This window comes from Protopterus annectens, chromosome 2.part0 (genome assembly GCF_019279795.1).
Source record: "Protopterus annectens isolate FY-2018-M chromosome 2.part0, PAN1.0, whole genome shotgun sequence".
NCBI lineage: Eukaryota > Metazoa > Chordata > Ceratodontiformes > Protopteridae > Protopterus > Protopterus annectens.
In genome coordinates, this window is record NC_056728.1 from 198,338,889 (window position 1) to 198,363,986 (window position 25,098).

At 37.7% G+C, this 25,098-nt stretch overlaps 1 protein-coding gene across 4 annotated transcripts in view; it reads right to left on the minus strand.

Moving 5' to 3' along the window:
• Positions 1-25,098, minus strand: part of BIN1 (bridging integrator 1) — a 2,421,789-nt gene that overhangs the window by 360,833 nt on the left and 2,035,858 nt on the right. For 2 of the 4 annotated variants that reach the window (XM_044060666.1, XM_044060663.1), the window contains 2 exons: positions 19,919-19,942; positions 4,124-4,252 (listed from right to left, as the gene is read on the minus strand). In XM_044060666.1, the coding sequence (XP_043916601.1) occupies positions 4,124-4,252; positions 19,919-19,942 (153 nt within the window). The remainder of the gene's footprint in view (positions 1-4,123; positions 4,253-19,918; positions 19,943-25,098) is intronic. The other 2 variants (XM_044060667.1, XM_044060664.1) reach the window with 1 other exon arrangement.

Consider the following 25,098-nt stretch of genomic DNA (forward strand, 5'->3'; position numbering starts at 1 on the left):
ACTGGTATGTGCCTACAGCTCACCTGCTGACAAAGTCTGACCTTGTAATATCGGTAGTGTGTTACAAGAGGCTGCAGTGGCAGTTGAACATACATGCATGAGATTCATGCATGACAGAGACAGTAGGTGAAGTGTATTTTAATACTTGGAATGTAGGTATGCACAATTAACCCCTAGTGGATGGGAATATGTGTGATCTGTACAGACCATATCAGGGTGCTGGGATGCCTACCTGACCCATATACATTTGCAGATGGTACATTTGCAGTCTACGGCTACTACTGTGTCACATTTGCCTGCATCAGCATACCTACATTCAGGAATGTGTATAGCTGAAATGCAAAGGTTAGCACAAGACAAGCCTGTGGGAAAAACACTATAATACCATACACATTACTATTCAAGATTCACATGTTAGTGCAGAACATACATAAAATTGCATTCTATCTTGTAGTACAGCTCCACATTTACACTTTAGCATAACAGCTCTTTAGTAGCCAAACATCAGTCATTTCATGGTGTTATATCCATATTTGCTTTGTAGCACCTGTAAAATTGGATTTCTTCAACAACACACCAGAATACACAAAACAATTGGCAGAACAAAGCTTTACCGACAGTGACATGACACACTCATTGGTATACATTTGACAAACTTTGTTGTTCTCCAGTTTAAATAATGCATGCATTGAAGGTGTGCTGTTATTACAGAACCTATGCAATAATAACTTTATTTCCTTCACAAATTTTTACTGCAGTTGTACTGATTTCCTGTAGATCATGAATGAATGTCATTTAATCCCTTCACATTTAGAATGTCAGTGTGCTTTACTACCAGATCATTAGTATTAATACAGTATACACGTCATTCCTACATATAATTAATGTCATTGCAGTACAGTCAAAACAGAATATACCTACTGGCAGTTACTACTGTACTCTTTCTTATTTATATTACTATATATTGCAAGATATACCTGTACTCACCACACTCTCAGCGCATCCTCACTAAGCGCTCTGCGTGGGCTTCCAAGTTGCCCTCTCCTCTGCAGCTGTGGGAAGGGAAACACACCATTATGCATACCTGTCTATCAAATATTCATGCTAGAATTTGGTAAGGCAATGGTTCCTATATTTACAAACTTCTGAGGCATTCCTGTCCCGAGCATCTTGGATCCACTGGGCCAAGAGTGCTCCCTTCCTCTGCTTCAGGTCATCATAATGAGGATGCATCTGCTCCCCAGTGTGGGTGATTCCAGTAGCATTGCTGAGGTCACATGCCAGACAGTCCCAGGCCTTGGACTTGTATTCAGAGCCCTGGTACTGGCCCTGCAGCAGTCTGTCGTCATGGTCTTTGACAAAGAGCCCAACCATAACCCTGGACTCCAACGTGTCCCAGCGCTGCGCCCAAAAGTGCACTCCCCCTCCAACTCCAGCCATAGCTCCTGCAGTGATAAAACTTCCAACAGGTTCTGGCTGTATTCCCACCTGTGCAGCTTAAATAAGGATATTTTCCCACACTTTGCCACCACTGGACCATTTTTAAAAATGCTAAGCTACGCTTAGCAGTTCCCAAACCCACTAAGCTTAGTTGAGCAGTGCTTAAAGTGGCAAATGCTTAGCAATGCTTAGTGGTGCGCAAACCCACTTAGCTGAGGAATGCTTAAACTGGGAGTGCTAAGCACCACCCAAACAAGCTAAGTGGAGCTCTGCATTGCTAAGCACTGCTAACACAGGTCTTGTCAGAGCACTGCTTAGCTTTGCTTAGCACTGCAGTTTAAAAAAAATTATTGAAAGTATTTGTTCATTAATGACAATTTATTACTATGCAGATCTATTTTACTTTATATCCCCTAAACATATGCATTACACTACATTATCTGGTAGTGTAACTTTAATGCATTGGACACTTGTGTGTAACTGGGGCTTTTATACATAGGTCTCCACTACATATGGGCTTCTAGTCAAGATGGATTAGCCCAGTTAACAAATTCCAATGTATACATAAAAAAAAAAAAAAAAAAAAAGTTTCAAAAATTTCCCTATTGCATGTACAAAGCTGAATGGTCGGTATTCGGACCTACTGCACACAAAGCCGTCACTCTAACCATCAAGGCTATGGCAATCAGAGTTATACTGTTCTATATAGCACTCAGTTACGTTTAAGCACTGAGTGCTGAGCCATGTCAAGCCGCTCAGCTATGCTTAGACTTGACCTTCTGTTAAAATTAAAAGCATCCAGTTTCTATTTTTAGATATTTGGCACATGTTTACTGCTAAGTGTCGCTCTGTGCCAGGCAAACACATACAAAAATAAATAAATAAATAAATAAAACAATACACAGGGACAATGACATTTCCACATTTAATTGCACTGCCATACAGCACTTATGCAGTACGGGGGGGGGGGGGTAACACACCCCCTACGTATTTATTTTACATTCTGACTGGGACACACAATTTAATATTTTAGTGCTATACAGCACTTTGACCGTACAGGGGGTGTGTTACAGACACTGTAGTACACCCCCCAACATATTTATTTCACATACTGGCCGGGACACACAATTTAATATTTTAGTGCCATACAGCACTTTGACAGTACAGTGGGTGACACTGTAACACACCCCTTACATATTTATTTTACATACTGGCTGGGGCACACTTACAATTTAATATTTTAGTGCTGTATGGCACTTTGACAGTGCAGGTGGTGTGTTATATATCTCCGAGCACTGTAGCACACCCCCTACACTAATTCAGTAACCATGTACACGGCTCTCCCTCAGCAGTGCACCTTCATTAATATGCAAGACGCGCTGCTGAAGGAGAGCTGCATACATGGGCACAGTATACTCCTTGTAGGGCTTGCAGTATTCCTATACAGAGTTTATTAAATCCGGGGGCTTGTTAAATGCAGTAAAAGTTGTTGTACCTGCCACCATAAGGTAGGGTAGAAGAGAGATAACACTCATATATCAGGTCATTGTAAGACAATAAATGGAAATACATATGTATGTAGTTCCAGAGACCATACAGGCAGAAAGAGGTGACAGTGATGAAGAGGGTACACAGAACAGTGACCAAGACACAGGGGATGTTGTACAAGAACAGGTTAAGGAAGCAACTTCATTACTATAACAAGAGGAAAGTAGGGGAGATGGTTACACAATTAAGGAAAATAAGTGATAGTGAGTTAGGAACAAGGGGTGTAGGAGGGGACAAAATTACCAAATTAAGGGAATCCAGCTCAATATGGACATTAACAAGTATTTATTCACCAGAAAGTGAAGGACAATTGAAGTGAGCTACCAAAATGGGTAGTAGAAGCTAAGAATAACAGGACACTTACAGCTTGAGATACCCTGGATTGGTTAGACAGGAAGTACCAAAGGAGCTGCCCTGGCTGCACCAGTTTAGTAGACCAAGCTTGACTTCTTGATATCCTTTAGTATTCTTTTGCTATCATTTTATGACATGAACGAATATAAACTTTATCTATAGCACACTAAAATTTGCAGCTGTGTTTCTTCCATTTTCACACAATTGAACATTGCATTTAACTACAAGAACACTTGTGCAATGAAATTTACCCAATGAATTTTATTTGTATGTGTGTGTTATGTAGTTACTACAGAATATACTGGACTGTATTTAATAATAGAAAAAACAGTTTTCTTCCGATAAGCATGTCTTACCAAGTCAGAGTGATGCCTTTTTTTGTACCGTCTACCATATGCACTGACTTACATAAATATATATATATATATATATATATATATATATATATATATATATATTACAGAATCCGGTTACCAAGTGTACATTTCCTGAATTTATATCATTTTAATCAGGGTTTCACAGCAAATGAGCATTACTCCCTGTTCAGTGATTTTTTTCCCCCTAATATAACAGGTAAATAGAAACACAAATAAATATAACTTTTTTAAACATGGGAACTATAAAAAAACATTTTTTATCCAACATCATAATAACCATGACATCATTTTAAGCAAACTCACTGTACAGAACTCAATTTCTGACATTTTTGAAAAAAAAAAAGATGAAGTTAGTGCATTTCTAGACAGCACAGATCATTAACATTTGCTTGGTTTGCACTTACTTGAGTTTGCACTTGTTCTGAATGGTGGTAGGGCTCACTGGGCCACAATACATTAAAAGCACTTTCAGTGGTACTAATCTGTCGTTCAGGTTCCTTACACTCAGAATCATTAACACTGTCCTTTTCAGGCTTCACAGAAGAATGGCAAAAAATGAGGCAGAGAGAAAGAAGAAACAAAAGCAGTGACTATGACAAAATGTAGCTGGAATACAGAATTCACTACAAATGTGGAGTGAATGTGAGAGAATCTGACTGGAATACTGAGAATCTACAACAAATACTGGGGAGAGAATGTGGGAGAGTCTGACTAGGTGGAAGACATCTCTTGAAATGTTTCTACTGCATGCAAAACAACAATGCTGACAGTTCCTTTTCCTTTGTCTTCCTATGCAGGCACTTGTGTGCATATAAATGTTGATGGTGACTATCTCCTTTGTGTAAGTATGAAAGTACATGTCTGCATGTGTATTAAAACATGTTGTAAGGAAAGTCATGTTCAAATGAACGTTCATTTTGAGATATACCCTGAAGGAACGCTGTATTAAGTACATCAAGAAACCAACATGCTAAAATACTGTAAAAAAAACATATTGCAAGTACTGCACAAATAAAGAAAAGACAGGAAAAACATGCAATTAGACATGACCAAAATGAACTCAGTAAAAACAGATTCTACCTCTGTTACCAGGTGACTTATGATATCTCAAGTTAAGAGATACTAATGATGTTGAAAATGCAATTCAGTTTAGAATAAAAGAGTAGAGATGACATGGCTATATGACAAGAATGGCCACTCATGTATCTGTACACATTACCTATCTGGCTTTTTTTTTGGTACCAACATACAATGAGAAAAAGTCATTAATGGTAATCATTCTGTTGTGCACATTGTAAAAATCCATTAACAATGTGAATAATCAAAAAAAAAAAAAAAGGGCAGAAGAGATGCTTCAAAGTAATGAAAATGTTTAATAAACAAAATCAGTGCTTTTGTCATCAATAGCTTCAGGCCTTTATTCAGAATAATAAAACCCAGAGCTCCTTGCATAATTAACTAGACCACATCACATGATCAAATCCATTCAATGTCATTTAACAACCTAGGATAAACATAAACAATTAGAATGCCAAAAAAAAAAAAACACTTAATAAAATCTACCTAATAAACATTTTATTTTTTTCTAAAAAATAATAATAAACAGCATGAAGTGTCAAATTCACTATCAATTTAAACAAAGAAAGTATATGTTAAAATATGAAACCAAAAGAGGAACCAGGAACCTCCGACGTTAAAGCTGTGCCTTGGAACGCCAAATAAGCAGAAACAAGGGAAAACAAAACCACTGCACAGCACCACAGCACGAAAACACTTCCAAATAAAAATGCTTCAATGAGTGTCCTTAAAAAGCACTCATCTTTACAATAAAAATCTTTTCTTAAGGACACTCATTGAAGCATTTTTATTTGGAAGTGTTTTCTTGCTGTGGTGCTGCAATGGTTTTGTTTTCCCTTGTTTCTGCTTATATGATAAAATATATTTATGAAATAAATGTGTGTTTGTATGTGTGTATATACATATATATATATATATATATATATATATATATATATATATATATATATATATATATATATATATATATATATATATATGTGTGTGTGTGTGTGTGTAAAAAAATGAATAAACTTTTACCACACAAATCAAATTCTTGTAGCTCTTAAGTGCAATAATCCAGACAAACTGACCTTGTTGTTTAAATGGGTGGGGGGCATCATTGCATTTAGCTTAACTTGCGAATAAAGTTCTCTTGTTTCTATTGTAACACACCAACAACTTGCCCCTACAGGTGGCAGCAACTTCCCCAAAATATAATATATATATATATATATATATATGTTTTAAATTATTGCATAATAAATAATGACAATAATGGCATTAGTTTTGTTCCTGTTTCTGATAGCATAGAGATGCTCATAAATCCTATGTAAATCCTAACCTTTAAATGCTGTTCAGTTTTACCTATACAGAAGCAGTCATAGGTCATACATAGTGCAATGTACACCACCCTAAATTGCTTTACAATTACATTTAATATCATTCTTTATTATGTAATAATTAAAAAATATGTCACGCAGTATTTTTAATAGCAAGTTTATTCCTGATCTTTTGCCAAAAGTGACAACAAAACACATATTTAAAATTACCATTTTCAACAAAATGGGGCAAAATAAAACAAAACCTATGTGCAATATACTCTCTCTCTCTCTCTCTCTCTCTATATATATATATATATATATATATATATATATATATACAGTGCATGTTACAGCCACGTACAAAGATGAATAATATAAAAACAACTTGAAGAATGAGAGAAAATTAATCAAAGAGAAAAAAAGTATGATTAAACATATATAAAAATATGAATCCACAGTGAAGTACGCAACCAGGAAAAAACACAAAAGGCTCAAGTAGAATCCAAACAGGGACCACGTTTATTAATCCTTCCACACGTAAGCACTTTCGTTTCGAATTACAGAGCTTGCATGTGGAAGGATTAATAAACGTGGTTCCTGTTTGGATATATATAAATATGACAGATGCGTGAGGTGAATCTTGATTCCACTGTTTTATCAAATGAACATTTTTTTCCATGGATTAACAGAAGTAACTGAAGATGGTTTTTATTTTGCTTAATGAGAGGCAGTGGTGCAGCAGATAGTACTACTGTCTCTGCACAGCAAGAGGTTTCCTGTTTCAATTCTCAGATGAGATGCCTTCTGTGCAGACTCTGCATGTCCTCCCTGTGTTTACATGGGTTTCCTCCAGGTGCTCTTGTTTCTTTCCACATGTGAAAGACAAGCAGTAGGTGGACTGGATGCACTAAACTGGCCATAGGTGTGAGTGTGAATGTGTGGTGTGGAATAACAACCGTGGCAAGTCTATCCATCTGGCCATGTAAACATTGGCTCTAGATGATTGCCGCATCTGAAGTGATACCCTGACCCCATGTGCAAAAATGGAAAAAAGGGGTTGTGGGTGGGTGGATGGATGGATGAACTTCTTGAAGAAGAGAAAGAAATTCCTTGAAATCAATAGAATTATTCTTCATCTAGTTCCTAGTCATGATTTTCTTTGCTACCGTTAAGATCATCCTTAACAGGCAGTTATCATTTTTTTAACAAAGAATAATGTGGCTGTGTTATATAAGACCAGAGCCTTATCTAAAACTATTATGTCTGACCACAAAGCTTTAAGAAGGTAATCAATTTATCCTCAAAAATACTCTTTAGAAGCACACAATCATAAATTATATGATACCAGTCTACTTTGGAGTTTTGATTGTACCTCCAACATTAATTTTTGGAGTTTTTAGTTATCTTTGACAATTTATCTGAAGTGTTAAAAGTTAAAAAATATATGCCCACTACTGTACTAAAGAAGTGCCCTAAATGAACTATAAAGTATGATCTAGTCTCTTCTAAGAAAGTATATGTATTGTCTGAAAGAATGAAGTACCAAAATTTAAATAACTTAAATAATAATTATTTTATATAAATCTGAAATAATCATAGAAGGGCAGTTATTTTTATAGATTATTAGTCAGAAATACTCTACTAAATTAGGATTTTGTTTTTAGTTTGATACAGAAATTCTCCTGAGCATGACGCACACTTCCTTCTAATGGTAACCAATCTGAGGATTAAAGACTAATTTCAGATATTAATTCTTTGGAACATTTTACAACTCCATTATTAAAACAACTGTACCAGCCAATATTTTTTCTGTCCATTGTACCATCTTTTGTGTGAAAATTCCGTAAAAAAACTCGATCAAATCAAAGTTTCAACACAATTTGACTGATAATTATGAAATATTACTTTTTACGATTTAATTAACATATTCAGATGGTGTTGGAACACTTATGGTGTACTGAATGCAACTGTATAAAGTTAAAAACATATAGTTATTAGAAAGTTGTAAATATCTGTTAGAATTTTTCATTTTCTTTTAAATAAAGAGCTGTGTGTATAACATTTTAAAGTTTTCTGTGTAAGTGCTATCAATCCAGTTTGTTATTACTTTAAGCAATGCAGCCTTTACATAAGTGCCCATATCAGGTAATTTTAGACCACCATTTTCCATGTTCTTATATGATAGGTACAAGCAATTCTGGGCTTTTTAATGTACCACAGGATGCTCAAAAACATTTTGGTAAACAATTTAAGATGAATTTTACTCAGGGAGATAAAAAGGATGAGTGAGAGACAGACAGAGAGACATAACTGATTTGTGTAATGCATATGATTTTAGGGAGAATGGCCATTTTTAATAACTTAAATCTACCCTCAAAGAAAAGGTAAAATCTATTCAAAAATTCAGCCAATTTGGAGATTTCTTGTAAAATTCTTTTATAATTAGCGTTTTGATTTCTTCATACATCTTCATGATGCTTATCACTAAGTAGAATATTTCCTAAGATTTTTGGGCGAAACTGAAGCTATGGGAAATTAATGCATTAGTACTGTCAAGTCCATATGAGTATGGAAGAAACAAAATGAACTGATATTTATCTAACAGTTCCCCCCAGCTATACTCTACTGGTTGACAATAAGCTATCCCTCCCATAAAATACCTTGAGCAAGTAAACTAACAGACAAATTCAAACTACTGATAAGAAGTGTTGTACAGTTACTTACCTGGCTTAGTATTTTAATTTTATTTCTGATTGTTTTTGGCTTTCCCCATTGAAAACTGGGCCTGACAGCTCCAACCCCCCTCGGTTTGCTCAGGCTCACTTCTCTCCCCTACCCCAGCCCCATTCCCACAAACCCCCTCTTTCATTGAACTTATACTTCCCTTGGCCACCCATCAATACACAAACACCTAATCAACCACTCCATAAGCTCAACCAATTATCATCTAAGTGTCAATAATACTTTAAACACCAATCAATTTCCCCAAGCAGCTTAATACCACAAAGTCCACCTCTGCCTTATATTCTGTATCAGTTACTATACAAAATGCCAAACTCCATTCGACTGATTTTCATTTTCTCTCTCAGCACTCCTCTTCTCATACTAACCAAAGCCACCTCCCTCCAGAACATGCAATTCTCAATATCTTCAAGAACTCCTACCCTAACTACAGCACCACAATCCAATATAATTAGCTTCTCTAACATTTCATCATCTTTATTCAGTTGTAGCAATGTGTACATTAACAAAGTCAGAGTCCTCCCCATCAACAACAAAGAATAATTCCCTATATTTTAGCTAGGTCTTTTTCTAAAATCAACTATTTCTGATACTTTATAAATCATCTTTTGCTACTACCTCAGAGTGGTGACATAAATACAAATCCTGGCCCTTCCCTCTCTTCCAGTATCAATCATACCCCCTCTCCCTCATCTAAGTCACATATTAACACAAGAAACTATAATAATCATCAACACATGGAGTATTTGTAACAAAATCACAAAATTTCATGGCTGACTCTCTCAATATACCCCTGACATTGAAGCTGTTACAGAAACATGGCTAAAGCCACATATATTAGACATTGAAACAGTCCCAGCTGGTTACAATATCCTATAAAAAGACAGACTCCAAAAGCAAGGGGTTATAGCCTTAATCTACCATAATTCCTTGACCATTACACCCTTTCCTAAACCTGTCCCAACCTTTGGCAACATGGAAATCTTATTAGCCTCATTACAAGTAAATAATAATAAACATTTATGCATAGCAGCACTATATATTCCCCCAGGCCAAAACATCCCTATTCTTGAAGATTTTCCATCTTGGACAACTTAAAACATATCCAATGAAACTCATTCTAGGGGATGCAAACATTAATTGGCAAAATTTAATCTCAAACTCCCCAGCTAATTGTATAAACTTGAACAGGTATACACAGCTTGTCACATGTCCTACAAGAATACTACACAAGCAACCAGAATCCACAGTGGATTGTATTCTAGCCTCAGATCAACACAAATATTCCAACACAGATACCCTCCCTGAGATCCTAAGCAATCATTTACCAGCTTTTACACATAGAACCCATACTCAGATACCCAAATCCCCCACACACAGGACATTTACAAACTTAACCGACTTTAACCAACTAACTTTCAGTTAACTCCCTAAAGGTGCAGAACGAACCACACTAAAAACACTGGCCTTAGAAGATGCTGTAAACTATTTTAATAAGGTCTTCCTTGACACCCTTAATACTTTAGCCTCCATTCGGTGCAAAAGAACAGAACTTAATCATGCTCCTTGGCTTACAAAACCAACAAAACAAATTTTTTTTAAGAGACCAAGCCTGGAAAGAATGGCATAAAAACAAAAACCAAGCAAATAAAATTAACTTCAGACAACTTCGTAACAAAGCCAAGACATTAGTTAAAAATGATTAAAATTTTTTTTCACAACAATTATCTAGTCAAAGAAATAACCCAAAAACATTATGGAAATCAGTCTCTTCACTCCTTAACCTGGGGGCCACACGAAATCCATCACCATTCTCTGATAAAGACCCACAACAAATAGACAACATATTCAACTGCCACTTTATCGAACACATTCTTAAACTTGTCAGAGAACCCCCATCAAAAACAAGCAAATTCCCCAACAATAAGATAACCACCTCAAACCCAGCACATGAAAATCCCAGCCTACATCTTTGAAACCACTAAAAATACCCCAGCAAACTCCAATATTCTCCCTAAAACCAGTGCCCAGCTCTCTAGTATTTAAATTGCTGACTAAACTAAGACCATGCTCCCTATCTGCTGATAACCTGTCCTCTGAATATTTAAAACGTGGTTCTGAAGCAATAGCCTACCCCATCAGTATTCTAATTAACCAATCTATCTCAGAATCCACGGTTCCGCAAATTTGTAAGAAATCCATCATAATCTCATTGAATAATGGTGGAAATACTAATGACAACTATCAACCCATTTCCAATCTCTCACCATTATCTAAATTTTTGGAAAAGTATATGCACACTCAACTGCTACAACACCTCTCTGATAATAATCTCCTCACCCCTACCCAACATGGCTTTCATCCTGCATACAGTACTACCACAGCCCTACTTTCTTTCACTGATACTGTGAACAAAGCTCTGGACTCTGGTCTATTGACAACAGTAGTCTTATTAGACCTATCCATATCCAAAGCTTTCAATACAGTATCACATACTAAATTACTCCAACAACTAGTAATACCTAGAATGCTCCCAACATACCCTTATCTGGTTCGCCAACTACTTGAACAACAGACAACAATCTGTCAGACGGCAAAAACATCAATCTGGTTAATATGACAGGATTTCCCCAAGGGTCCATTCTTGGACCTTTGTTTTTAACATATTTATAAACAATCTCCACACAGCCTCCTTACAAAGTTCACTTATCCAATATTTAGATGATTCTACTATCATATCCTCCTCTAGCAACTTCCCAGATCTCATAAAAATAACAAAAATGCTTTCTCAACTATAGAAACTTGGCTAAATGAAGAATTACTACTAGTAAATCACCAAAAATCTAAGCTACTGCTATTTTCATTCAAACCACCTCCACAGGACTTTAAAATGTACTTCCAAAATAAGACTGAACTTGAAGTAGAGAAGACAGCAAAATTACTAGGCATTACTATAGATGACAAACTACCCTTTGAACAACATATTCTTAATACAATAAAAAAAACACATTTTAAACTAGGCAAACTCTACAGACATAAACTACACATGCATAAAGCATCACAAATAAAACTGGGTAACACGCTCCTACTTCATTCTTTCCTCTATGGTTCCCCCAACTTTACAAACCTGCACACATCTCTAACAAACGACAATCATGCTATTATAAAATTGTAAAATTTGCCTCTGGCCTACCAAACCACACACACCACTGCCAGGCCATTAAGGAATTCAAATGGTTGGAATTCCTCCACTAGCTTCATTATACCCAACTAACTCTTGCCCATAAACTAATATACACCCCCGAAAACTGCCCCTCACTTCATTCTATCCAACAATCCTACATCCCCACCCCTAATCTTCAGGCTGCTAATAAACAGCTTGAAAGCATATCCAAGCCCAACAAGAGAGCAGGACAAAGCATGTATCCACTCCATAGCAAAATTACGCAATGCCCTACCCCCCATTATACAACTGGATTCCATAAAAACCTTCAGATTTGCCGTAAAAAGCCACCTTCTTAATCAAATCTGTCTATGTGCCTAGAGCTATAGACTACCATAAAGAAATTCTAAAATTCTACTGACTAGTATGACTCTTTACTTTCAACTGATAATGACTCTAATTTCAACTAATAATTTAAAAGCCCTCTGAACTTTAAAGACTTTTCTACATCAGTCAATGAATGTCAATTCACTGTCTTGTCTCTTTAGTCATGGTTAGGCCAAATCCTAATCCATGTGACGTAGTACATAAACAAACTGTTTATTATGAATGTATCTACTGTCTTTTTCCTCTATACAACGAATAAAAAATACTGTATGTGTACTGCTAACAACTAACCAAATTGTACAAAACCTTCTACACTGTGTATTACTAATTACTAGAAAATTATATAAAAACATTTTGTATACTGTTTTATTATTTTAAATATTATCTTGTTGTAAAAGTTTTGATCTGTAACTGGAGCTTTTCTACCCGGGCCTCCACTGAAAATGGGTTTCTAACCCAGTGGACTTTCCGGTCAACAAATGTCAATAAATAAATACATATATTAGACTGTTAACTGAGAAAATCAATACAAATCAAGTTGTCATTGGTTGAGTCAGGATTTCCCTAAAGATGCTATAAATTAAAGGCACTTTAAACTTTTTACTAACATGTATACAGAAAGTCGCTGACACTCAAGAAGAAAAAGATAAAAAGAAAATGTTAATAATAAAATTAACCTAGTAAATCTTCTTCTTCTTTCGGCTTTTCCCAGTTAGGGGTCACCACAGCAGATCACCTATCTGTTCATGACTGGCAGTGGAGTTTTACAGTATCGAGTTGCCAGCCCAGCGCCCAACCTTCCATGGAAGGCACACACACGCACGCACTCACGCCTAGGGCCAATTTAGAGTATCCAATCCACCCACAGCATGTCTTTGGGATGCGGTAGGAAACCGGAGCACCCAGAGGAAACCCACGCGACCACAGGAGGACATGCAGACTCCGCACAGAAGGCACCCCAGCCGAGGATCGAACCGGAGAACCTCTTGCTGTGAGGTGGCAACACTAACTGCTGCACCACCGAGGCCGTCCTAAAATTAACCTAGTAAACCACAGCATGGAATTGGAGATTCCTAGCCCTGTTCAACTACTTAACATTCAAAACAAATGACCTAGATTGACTAGATTACAAGAACAAACTACCAGGACTAGAGCACTCTACAGTAACATAAAAGCTTACCATAAGTTATGAAATAAAATTATTAACATTCACCCAAACATTTTAACTAGTCACAGAAGCAATAAGTTAAAGTTTGTACAATCTGAAAGAACCGAAGTTTAACAAATTGTATTACAGAAGTATACTATCTATAAAATAAAAAATTAGCTAATCAGGAAAAGATTTAACAAGTTTAAAAGTAGTAATCTGTTACTAATCCCCATATGTTCCTTAAATACATAACAGAAAAAGGACCACATATAGTATGAAAATATTACTGACATACAAGAAAAAAACTAAATTAAATATACTGTGTGTGTGTATATATATATATATATATATATATATATATATATTATATATATATATATATATATGTCCTATACATGTCAAGTTCATTTGAATTTGTCCACTGATACTAAAACCAAAACTCCCAAGAGGTGAATCAATACTTAATAAATAAAGCCTGTGTTCATCAAGGAGAGTAAATTTCTTAAAAATAAAATTATAACTCCTCAATAACAAGTCTTAAGGAATAATAAATAACAGATAAATCATTATCAGAAATTAGATCTTATGTAGGGGAAATATTAAATTTATGTTAATAAGCAAGAATACAACTTTCATATCAGCTTCTGTATCAAAATAGTCTATTCATTTGTCTCTGAATGTAAGAACTTCAGAAAGGTTCTCTGTCACGACACAATGAATGGTTCAGGTGCAGAATCAGCTCAGGCTGGTACTTGTGAAATTTCAGTCTAGTGGGGAAAAAATCAAGCCATCACTACTGACATCAGCATGTCTGAAAATTGTATGGCATCGTAGCTCAATTATTTCTGACTCTCTGGAAAATGTTAAAGTCAAACTTGTGACTCCAGGGATACTAATCAGATTTGCAATAACCTCACCCCTGACTCAGGCCTTGACAGGAAACTACTTAGACAGACAGGAAGCTGTGTTTTTCTGCCTTTGTGGAGTGAGGTACATACTATATCTTTGTCTTGTGTGATCTTACCTTATACTGTTTAACTAGCAGATACGGTGCAATCTTTGTGACTTTTGCCTTCCTAGTATATATAATTATTTTATACAAGTGTGTACAACTTTAAATGCTTGTCCTCTTGTAACTTTGTTTCTCACTGTATGGTCATTTTATCTGTCTGTCTCCTAATTAACCCCACACTGAGGCCGAAATTTGTCATTTGTTATTAGTACTCTAACCCCGGTTAAAAAACAAAAATAGACCCTGGGTTTCCTAGCCAAGGAAAATTATGGGCATAGAGTTCTTCAGCTATCCCATTAATCAGTATCTTGCAGACGTTTGAAGGAATATCTGTGTCTTACTTTCCATACCACTGGAGAGCCGATTGTCCTGGATTTCCTGTATCCTACAAGTTCACTAGAATGAAAGATCTAACTATTCAGTGGCAGATAGGTGAGGCATAGTAGCAGGACAGGTTTATAACCCAGCACCTATCAGTACTCTCAAGTAAACTTCCTCTGCATGTTGACCCATGCAACTCACTATCTTCTTTTAAACATAACCTACATGACTAGCTGGATATCCCCAAATTTACTCCAGGATCATACATCTCAACTGTCCAGACTTTTGTCTAACATTTTTATCCTGTTCCTCATAAAATTTATGGCTTTCTGGCAAACCACTGATGACTGAAGTCTCTAAATAATCACATGTGTTTGAGCTTCAGACTTTGTACCCTTCATAAAGTGCATGCTAACACAAATCTGGTTATTCTAGCAGCTTTCAAGTTCATAAAGGCAATATTTAAAATCTGTCCTTATTTTGGCCCTTTGACCCCCCCCCCCTATTATTTTAGGCTTTGTCCAGATTTCTTGTGCTAAGAAGTTGTCAGGTATGTCCACAATTGACTGGTATGGTCCTCCTGCAGAAAGCAGTTGCCTAAGGGAGAGCATTGGCAAGGTGTAAATTATTATAAGATTCAGAGGCCTAGGAATATCTATGAATCTATAAAATGCATATATGCAGCAGTTCTTAGAAGATGCTACAGTGCAGGAGACTTCTACATGTACAGCGCCACTTACTAGATAATATATGTATAGCTCTAAATTTAAAATTATGCTGCACTCCCTCCCCTGTAATGTGTTTAGCCAATGAGTTAGTGGTAATTATAATGAATGTTTATGTGATGTATTTATATATATTTTTATATAATTTTTATGTGTATTTTAATTATGTAAGCGGCATGTTTCAGATTAATTTAACTGAAAATCCTTATTAAGTTGATTTTTTTTGTGTCATGTGATTACTATAAATTCAATAAGCTTGTGTCATGTGATTACTATAAATTCAATGAGCTTGCTCAAATGTTTAAACACTGATGAAGGGAAGTATCCTGAAAGCTTTACAATTGTTACCTACTTATTAAATTTTGTTTATAGGCGTTTGGAGTCCGTTTTTGTGCTTGTTGTTCTTTACACAGCTACCTGGTTAGTTCTGAGCATTGTCTATTAAGCAAAATGCTCTGTATGTGTGGCATTTTTATAAAGGAAAGACTGAACCTCGTGTTAAAAAAAGAATTTATGAGCATTTACATGATGTCACCAAGGCTAACCCTAAAAATGCATTGTATAAACATCCTCTAAGTTGTGCATCTTTTAAAAAATCCCTTTTTAGTATTTTTGAAGTTGAGCCTAGAGATGCTAGAGGTAGTGCATGGGAGACCCTTATAAACTATAAAGAGCTCCATGAACAATGTTGGTGGATGACCTACTGAACCAACTGCTGGACCACGCAGGCTTGGGGAGCCACACCCAGGATGTGAATTCTCAGTTCTAAGGGATACTAACCTATGATTAGATGAAAGGCTCAAAAGGAAAACTCTCTGGCATCAGGGTGGTCAACCAAAGCCTCTAGTCAATCATCCAGAGACATGGTGGTACAAGAATGCTAAGACACAAGAATCTCGCAAACAGGTGTGTAACCGTGTGACCACCCAAATGCAAGTAACCAGTCCATCCATATAGTCCTGGGCATCAACCTCTACTGGTAACTTGGGAATAAAACATGTAAGGCACAAACTCAGTTATGTGTTCATTGTTAATGCAAACGTTAAGCACTTTCATCTAAAATACACTGGACTTCATCAGAACATCATAAAACCAGCCAACAGTGCTTAAATACACTAATAGGTAGACATAATTAAAGCAATTATCAATCAATCAATCAAATAAAGTAAACTATCTAACATATTAACATTGACTAGTTTCCTTTCATTTTTCCCTACATTAAAGTACATCCATTGTTTGCAGATTGCTATATACACCAGTTCTTTTGTCTCACAGTGACATTTCTCCAACCTAATTTTTGTATAATAGTTGTTTAAGGAAAAGACCTTCTTCTCCAAAATATAACAACAGTAACTGCACTTACCACATTTAGTGGTACACCTTACCTCCATTTTCTTACCTTTTTCAAATATTTCTTTTTTATTCATGTTCACTTTATAGATGAAATGGGGGGAGGGGGTTCACCCATCAAGTCATAAACCACCTCATCCATCTTAAAAATAGCCCAGTTATTCCTAAGTATAATATCTAACCTCAGGAGTAAAATCATTATACTTGATAGCCATAGCTTTCTGAAAAAACTTCTTACTATGAACGTCTAAAGTAGTCAAAAATCTTGCCGTCCCACAGTGGCTGATTTCCCTAAAACAGGTAGATATTCTGTCCCCTGGTTCTTTATCACCTCAGCTTTAAGTGAACATAACACATCTTTTGGATATCCTCTTTCAGTGACGATCTTTGACATCCTGTATAAAGGTATCATAGTTGGAAACCATTCTAGCTGCCGCTAATGAATTGGCCTTCCACAAAATTCTTTTTGCAAAACCAGAGGCGACTACTATTATACAATAAATACGAGTCTGAAATGTATCTTTTCTGTATCTGGAAGAAACAAATTTGTTGTTCTTAACTGTCAAATGTTTATCTAAAAAGTGAACAGACTGGAAACTGTGTTGATAGGTAAATTTCAAAAACACAGTTGTACCCATAATACATTCTAAAACAATGTCCCTCAGGGCTACCTTTCCAAATCAAAAAGTTGTCATCCAAGAATCTGCAATAAAAGGACCACAAACATGTATATGGACCACAAATGTGTAAAACGTGTTCTAAGCACATATTATTTCTCCCAAGAAAGTATAACTAGTTTAGCAAAAATGGGGGTGCAATTCGTCCCCATAGCTAACCATTAATTTGCCTGTAAAACTCACCCTCACAGATTAAAAATTATTAGAAGAACCAGCTCCATCAAATCTACAAAAAACCTTACTTCTCTAGTCTCTGGAATTTTCAAATCGATAAGGCTTCTTCAAAAAATTTCCAAGGCTACTTCATGTGAGATACATGTGAATAAGTCAATAACATCTGTTGTTAAAAACTGTAGTGTTAACCCCATAAACCTGGTGTAAGTTTGCCCAAAAAAATCACACAAGTCTTTTAAAACATTGGGATAGTCTTTAAGAATAAGTTTTAGCCTCCTATCTATACAGACTGCAAGTGGGTATGTTTTGGACTCTTGTGCAGCCCCGATCAGTCTGGGGGTGTAGTAGATTTTTGAGTTTTCAGAATTCCAAACACTGCTGGTTTATGGGGTGAACACCACAGTTTTTACAACAGATGTTAGTAAGTCCTGCAGACTACATGGACCAGTTATTGGTTACCAATGTCAAAACATACCCCTGACCATGCAGTGGGTTCTAACAGTACTCTTCCTCCTTTTCCTTCAGTCACAACTGGAGTTGAAGCAAAGTTTGGCCTCCAGTGCTCCTAGATAAGGGTGAGTTTACCATGTGACCACATGCAGAATTCTTTGGACTGGCTGAACATGGGACTTTCCATGGGGACATTCGGGCCTAACTCTACTCTCTGAGTGCATATCCTTGTAGTGATTCTCCAACTTATACCTGGGGTAGCTCACAAACCAGGACAACTTTTACCTCTTTTTGCCTTTAGTAGGTGGGTTGATCCTCTCATGCTTGAAGCAGCTGTCAATATTCTGCTCTTCCCTGAGATAGAAAAGGGAACAACAGAAATGTGAACTGAAGAATGAGTTTGCCAGTTCAAAAAGTGCTAATTGGTCTGCCTGGATATCCAGTGGAAACCGGGCCATATCTAACAGCAAGTGATGTACTTATTAAATTCAGTCACAGCAGCTGCATCCTCATGAACCACATCTGTCTCCTATAGTGAAGCATGTGAACAGCCACCACCATTTCACAGAGTTTTCTAGGCAAGTAGGAAATGGAAGTAGATTGCCAAGCTTGTCTGTACTATCACTCACACATTGACACATTGCATGTACACCTAGGAGAATTTAGAGTCACCAACCAATCTACCTCATGCGGCTACTTCAGTACACAACCAACCAGACTAGCCAATGTGGCTACTTCTGTACACAAAATAAAGAAAAAGGGAAAGATCAGTAGATACTTCATGTAAAAAATATCTATAATGCAACAGTACTGTGTAGAGACACACACAATACTATGCCAGCATAGGAGTATTATTACTCCAAATACACACATAGTATGCCAGCATACAAGTACTATTACTCCAAATATATACAGAGTATGCCAGCATACCAGTATTATTACTCCAAATATACACATAATATGCCAGCACAGGAGTATTATTACTACAAATACACACACAGTGTGCCTGCACAGAAGTATTATTACTCCAAATACACTCATAGTATGCCAGCAAAAGAAGTTATTACACTAGATACATGCAGAGGATACAAGCAAATTATTACTACAGATACTCCTTTTGCTGGCATACAATGGCTTGTCTGCTTGACTACTGCATATACGTTACAGAGGCTGTTGCTCTCTATCCACTCTACCTATCCAGTTTTGCCTTTCTTTTTAAATGCTTCTACAATCTTGGCTCCTGCCATCCTGAAAGAACAGCAAATAACAAGGCTTCCAAGGAATGAAGGTAAATATTTTATACAGCCACTAACAAATGTGTACTACCACCAAGAAAACAATGAACAATTAAAAGACAACGCTAATATAAAAGCACACAGTAAACTTGCAGAAATACACTGGGCAACCAAGCTGTCAGAAATGACAAATTATCAGATGCACTGCAAAGGAAAAGTATCAACTCTCTGATGCAATATAAAGATGCAGAAATGTTTTTAACCAGTTAAATAATAAGCAGGTCAGAAGAAACTTTCTGAAACAAAGTGAAACAAAGATGTACTGTATTGTCTACGGATACTAGAGGGTTCACAGAGAAAAAATATATGAAAAGCAGTATAAAATAAAGTGCTAAAATAGAAAGCGTAAATGAAATGATGTTTTTATCTTACCTCCCACAAATCCCAAGGCAAAGACTAAGCATTAAAGAGTCAAAAAAGAAATACAAGTGAATATATATATATATATATATATATATATATATATATATATATATATAAAAGCATTACTGTTAAGACAACTACTCATTAATTAATTATTAACATTGCATTAACACATACTTTCTGTGCAGCACAAAGGCATATAAGTGTCAGTCCCGATGCCTAGTCAGACAGACAGACCTTTTTTGGCATGCCTAACAAACACTTAAATGTGATTCACACAGCTTGTGGCGACCTCTCAGGTCAGTGCTATTCCTTTTTCAATACTGAGTGACAAAGTTGCAAGGATAAATCTATATCCTGTTCTGACAAAGGCACTCTCACATAATGAGCTTAATGAGTACATTAATTAGGTAAGGTAGTTAGTGACAATTACGAATACACAGGCCAGACATTACTGCATATTCTTGCTTATTATTTCTTAGCCCTGATTTGAAGTTAATGATGTAACAAACCTTTAGTGGTCTTAATGCCATAACAATTATTTTATTTTGTTCCCTTATGTTCAATAAATACCTAAGCATATCAAAATGCATAAAAATGACTACAGCTTACAGTTTTTGTTGTTATAAAAACAATAAACAGCAAAGATAAGTTAAGAAGCAACTTTTAGTAGACATAACCATATAAAGTCACGTATGTTACTTTATAGGCATTGCTTGCAATATATGTATTTTAAAGAGATAGAAAATTTGTACAAAGTATGCTAAACTACAATAATGTAACATCCAGGCAAACACAAGTGCTGTCATATTAAGTATCAGACTTGAGACGTTACATTTGACATTTAAAAACATGCAACTACATTCAGTAACAATATCACCCCAGAATAGTAACCATTACATACCTAAATCTTTGGGAATGATCACTATATGAATATCTGCTGGTAAACCATCACTGATGGTGGTTACCCACAACTGGGGCAGTATACCATGAGAACAAACCTTGAATATATTAAGTTTAACTGGGAATATCAAAGGGGAGATTATATTCAATGTTGGGTCTAATAAGAAAAGTGAACAGCTGTAAACTTTTCTTATTAGACACAACATTGAATATAATCTCCCCTTTGATATATATAAATCCAAACTTATCACTTAGCTTTGAAGGCCCCAGTGATTTTTAACCAAAAAAAAAAAAGAAAAAAGCTATGCTAAGTATGCTACTAACTGCACTGAGCTGACCTGTCTTCTCACTTTTCGAGCCATACATTCATAGGTAGGTACTAAGCTATCTGCCCGAAGGCATTTATAAGCCCAGCCAGAATGTGTTGGCTTTCCTGCCCCCTTAGATTAGTTCCCTGTGCCTCTGTCCAGCAGAGCCACTGAAGTGATCCCCGGGGTAAACTTTCTGTTTCCCATCCACTCATCAAGGTTTCTCTTGAAGAGTGTTAGCGAGGAGCTCTGCCTAATGTAGATTGGAATCTTGTTCCAAAGCCTGGGAAGTCTCTGGGACAGGAATCTATCCCTCCAGTATGTCCTATTTATTGATGAAGTAAGGTTTAGATCCCTAGAGCGTGTGGCTTGAGGGGATATGGTTTACTTTAGGTGGAGCATGTCCATCAATTCTGGGTTGGACATGGCCTTGTATGTCAGGCAGAGATCACCTCTGAGTAGGCAGTATGCAACCAGGTACAGCTGGAGTTTCTTCAGTCAAGCTGCATAGGGCATCTGTTTGAGGCCAGTGATCCTCTTGGTGAGGTATTTCTGTGGTCTTTCCAGCTGTTGCAGGTGTCTTGTAAGGTACATCCCAAATGGGGCGTTGTACTCTATGATGGGTCTGATGAGTGATAAGTAGAGGGGCACAATGACCTATTTTGATCTGGATGCGAACCCTTTTGGGATTAGGTGGGCCACACAGAAGGATTTTCTAACCACTTTGGCAATGTTGGCAATGTGATTATCAAAGGAGAGATTACTATCTACTTGCGTTCCCAGATCCCTTATTATGTCTTCTGTATTTAAGACTACCACCTATGTGGTAGTTGGTGGGTACTTTGTTTTTTCCAAAGGGGATGACTATGCACATTTTGGCATTTAGCTTGAGGCCATGATTTTGACACCAGGTATCCGTCTTAGTGAGGCCCTTTTGGAGGATGTCTGTGTCAGCCGGAGAGTCAATTAAGGCCCCTAGTTTGCAGTCATCTGTGAACTTTGTCAGCCATAGTCCTCCTGTGTTTGCCTGTACCTCTGAGAAGTATATGCCGAACAGGAGGGGTCCTAGGACTGAGCCCTGGGGAACGTCACTTGTAACCGGTTTAGAGTCAGACCTAGCTCCCGCAACTCTCATCATGTGGTTTCTGTCCGTGAGCCAGTTGGCAACCCATCTTGTGATGTAGGGGTTTATGTTCAGGCTGGTGAGCTTGTCTATAATACCAGAATGGGGAATGGTATCGAAGGCCTTTGCGAGGTCTAGGTAGGCTGTGTGTACCACCTTTCCCTCGTCTATAGCCTCGATAACTGTCTCAAAGATGTCCACCATGATTAGGAGGCATGATCTGCCCTTAACAAAGCCGAACTGGGTAGGGTCTAATGGTTGGAGGTTCCCAATGTCTCTGTTAATGAGTTCCATGATGATGCTCTCCATAGCCTTGCAGACAAGCTAGTCAGGCTTATAGGATGATAGTTCCCAGGGTCTGTTGTGGCTTCACCTTTGTGGAATGGAATAACCACTGCCTGTGCACCACTCTATGGGTACGTAGCCTGTGGAGAGGCTGAGTTTGAACAGTGTGTTTAGGTGAGGGGTTAGTTCATCTTTGAGATCATGTAGGATGCAGCCTGGGACACCATCCGGTCCCACTGATGCTGTGTTTTTGGCTTTGGAGAGGGCTGTTTTAACCAGAGTGTCTGTGATTTCAGGGGCTCTACATTCTTCTGGTATGGTTATGGGCCCTTTTGGGGGTGGGGGGGGGTGAAGTTTGCACTGAACCTGTCTGCCAGGATGTTGGCAATATCGGTCGGTTCAGTGTATTTTGTGCCATTCTGCACTAACTCCAAGCAGATCTGAGCATTGCCACTTAGATTCTTTACATAGCTAAAGAATGCCTTGTGGTTAACTTTGGAGTACTTGGCAGTTTTTCTTTCAACGCTCGCCTTGGATGATTTTATGAGGGATCATAGTTTCTTGCCGATACTGATCAGGGATGTCTTCCCTTCTTGAGATTTTACTCTTTGCTGTATTAGTTTCCTCCTTCTATTGTACAGCTTGTTTATGGCAGGGGTCCACCAGATTGGTTTCCTTTTCTTGGAGAAGTGAGTCTTGGTTTTGCTTGGGATAGCACAATCCATGCATTCTTGTAGGTGCCCATAGAATGCATTAGTAAAGGATTTTGCAGCTTGGACAGCGTTATCCTTTAGCATGGGGCTTTCAAACTTTCCACCTTGGTCTTAAGTAAGGTGAAGTTTGCTTTTGAAAAGTTTTTCACAGTGGTTTACTTGTCCGGGAGTGGGGGCGAAATGTGGATATCCAAAGTGATTTGTTTATGGTTAGATCGAACCAGCGAGGGGTTGACCTCCGGTGTGGAACATCGGTCGCCCATGCTGGTGATGACCAGGTCCAATATGTTGCCACCTCTGGTGGGAGTGTTGACCAGTTGGATCCAGGGCATTTAAGTTTATAAATTTTAGGAAGTTTTGGGCAAGGGAGTTAGTACTTGAGTTGTTCTACCAGTTAATGCTTGGGTAATTGAAAGCACCCAATACTAGGGTGTTTGGTAGGACCTTTATGTTTCCCAGTGTTTCCAGAAACGTGGAATGAGGGTCCTGGGACATGGTGGATGATCTGCAGCAAGCTAAAATTTGAATTGCAGTTTTGCCCATTGTTAGTTGAACGTGGATGATCTCTGAAGCATCGTGCTGTGCCACTAACCTGGAGGTGTGGGTATCCTTGATAAATATGGATACGCCCCTGCCTTTTGTAATTCGGTCCGGGTTCTGTGGCCAAAATGTATGGTATGAGTTGTAGCCTGGTAGTGCTGGGGTGCTCTCTGGAGCCTTAAACCAGGTTTTTGTTACTGCACATATATCGATTTTCTCCATACTGAGGAGTGCCTCGAGTGTGTGCATTTTGAGGTTTATACTTCTGGCATTGAGTGGCATTACCCTCAGTTTTTTGTCACTTCTGCTATTTACGGTGGTGGATTTGTCTTTTGAGCCTTGCCTAAAAAAGGCACTATGGGGGTGGCAAGAGCCTTGGCCAGTATTCAAAAGCCTAAGGGTGACAGGTGCAAGCCTTCTCTAGCGAAGCAGCGTGGCATATCGAACATGTCATCCCAGGTGGGCAGACACTGGATCCCCTTTGAATGACACCAGAAACTTAGCCAATTGTTGAAATTGATAATAATTGGTGAGGGCAGGATGCTACTTACGGTCAGGGTCATTCCGGCCAGGGCTACGTGATCAGAGAGCTCTTCCATGTCTCTTTTCATGTAGTCCAGGGAGGTATGGCTCAGGTCATTCACACCAACATGGACAATGACAGAGTCATATTTGTAATTGTTCTGGACCTGAGTGCTTGTGTTATGTGGTGGATCCTGGCACCCGACAGGAAGCTAACAGTAATCTTCTCCTTATTCAGCCTAGTGAGTGGGATGTCAGTGTGCCTGACTATAGTCACCTATTACTAGTATGTTGGGTATGTTATTTTGCCTTAAGGGCTGTGATTGCGTGATACACTGGTTTTGTGAAGTATGTGCTTCATGGTTTGTGTTGGGGGATGGAGGTTGCTTGGATGTCTGCTTTGGAGGTCTCTGTTGCTTTTGCAGATTTTTATTTAGTGCCTCCAAGTATGTTTTCGTGTATTTACGTGTGTCTTTTGCCAGTGCTGGTTTAATGGGTCTATGTGAGACTGGTGATGTGATGCAAGTATTTCCCTACTCCTCTTGACTGTCTGATCCAGTCTTGGGTTGAGAGAGCTTAGCCTCCAGTTTGGCTGTATAACTGCATCTCTCGCATGTATTAGTGTTTGGTGGTAGGAGGAGAGGGTTGTCTGTGTAGATGAGGCAGTTGTAACATTGCCTCAAAATGCCCAGATTCACCAGTTGGACTGGAGAGTACACCTGAAACTGCCCTTTGGACATGCCTTGATAGGTACAGTGAACTGTTTTACTGAATGGCTGGTAAGGTCGAATAGAG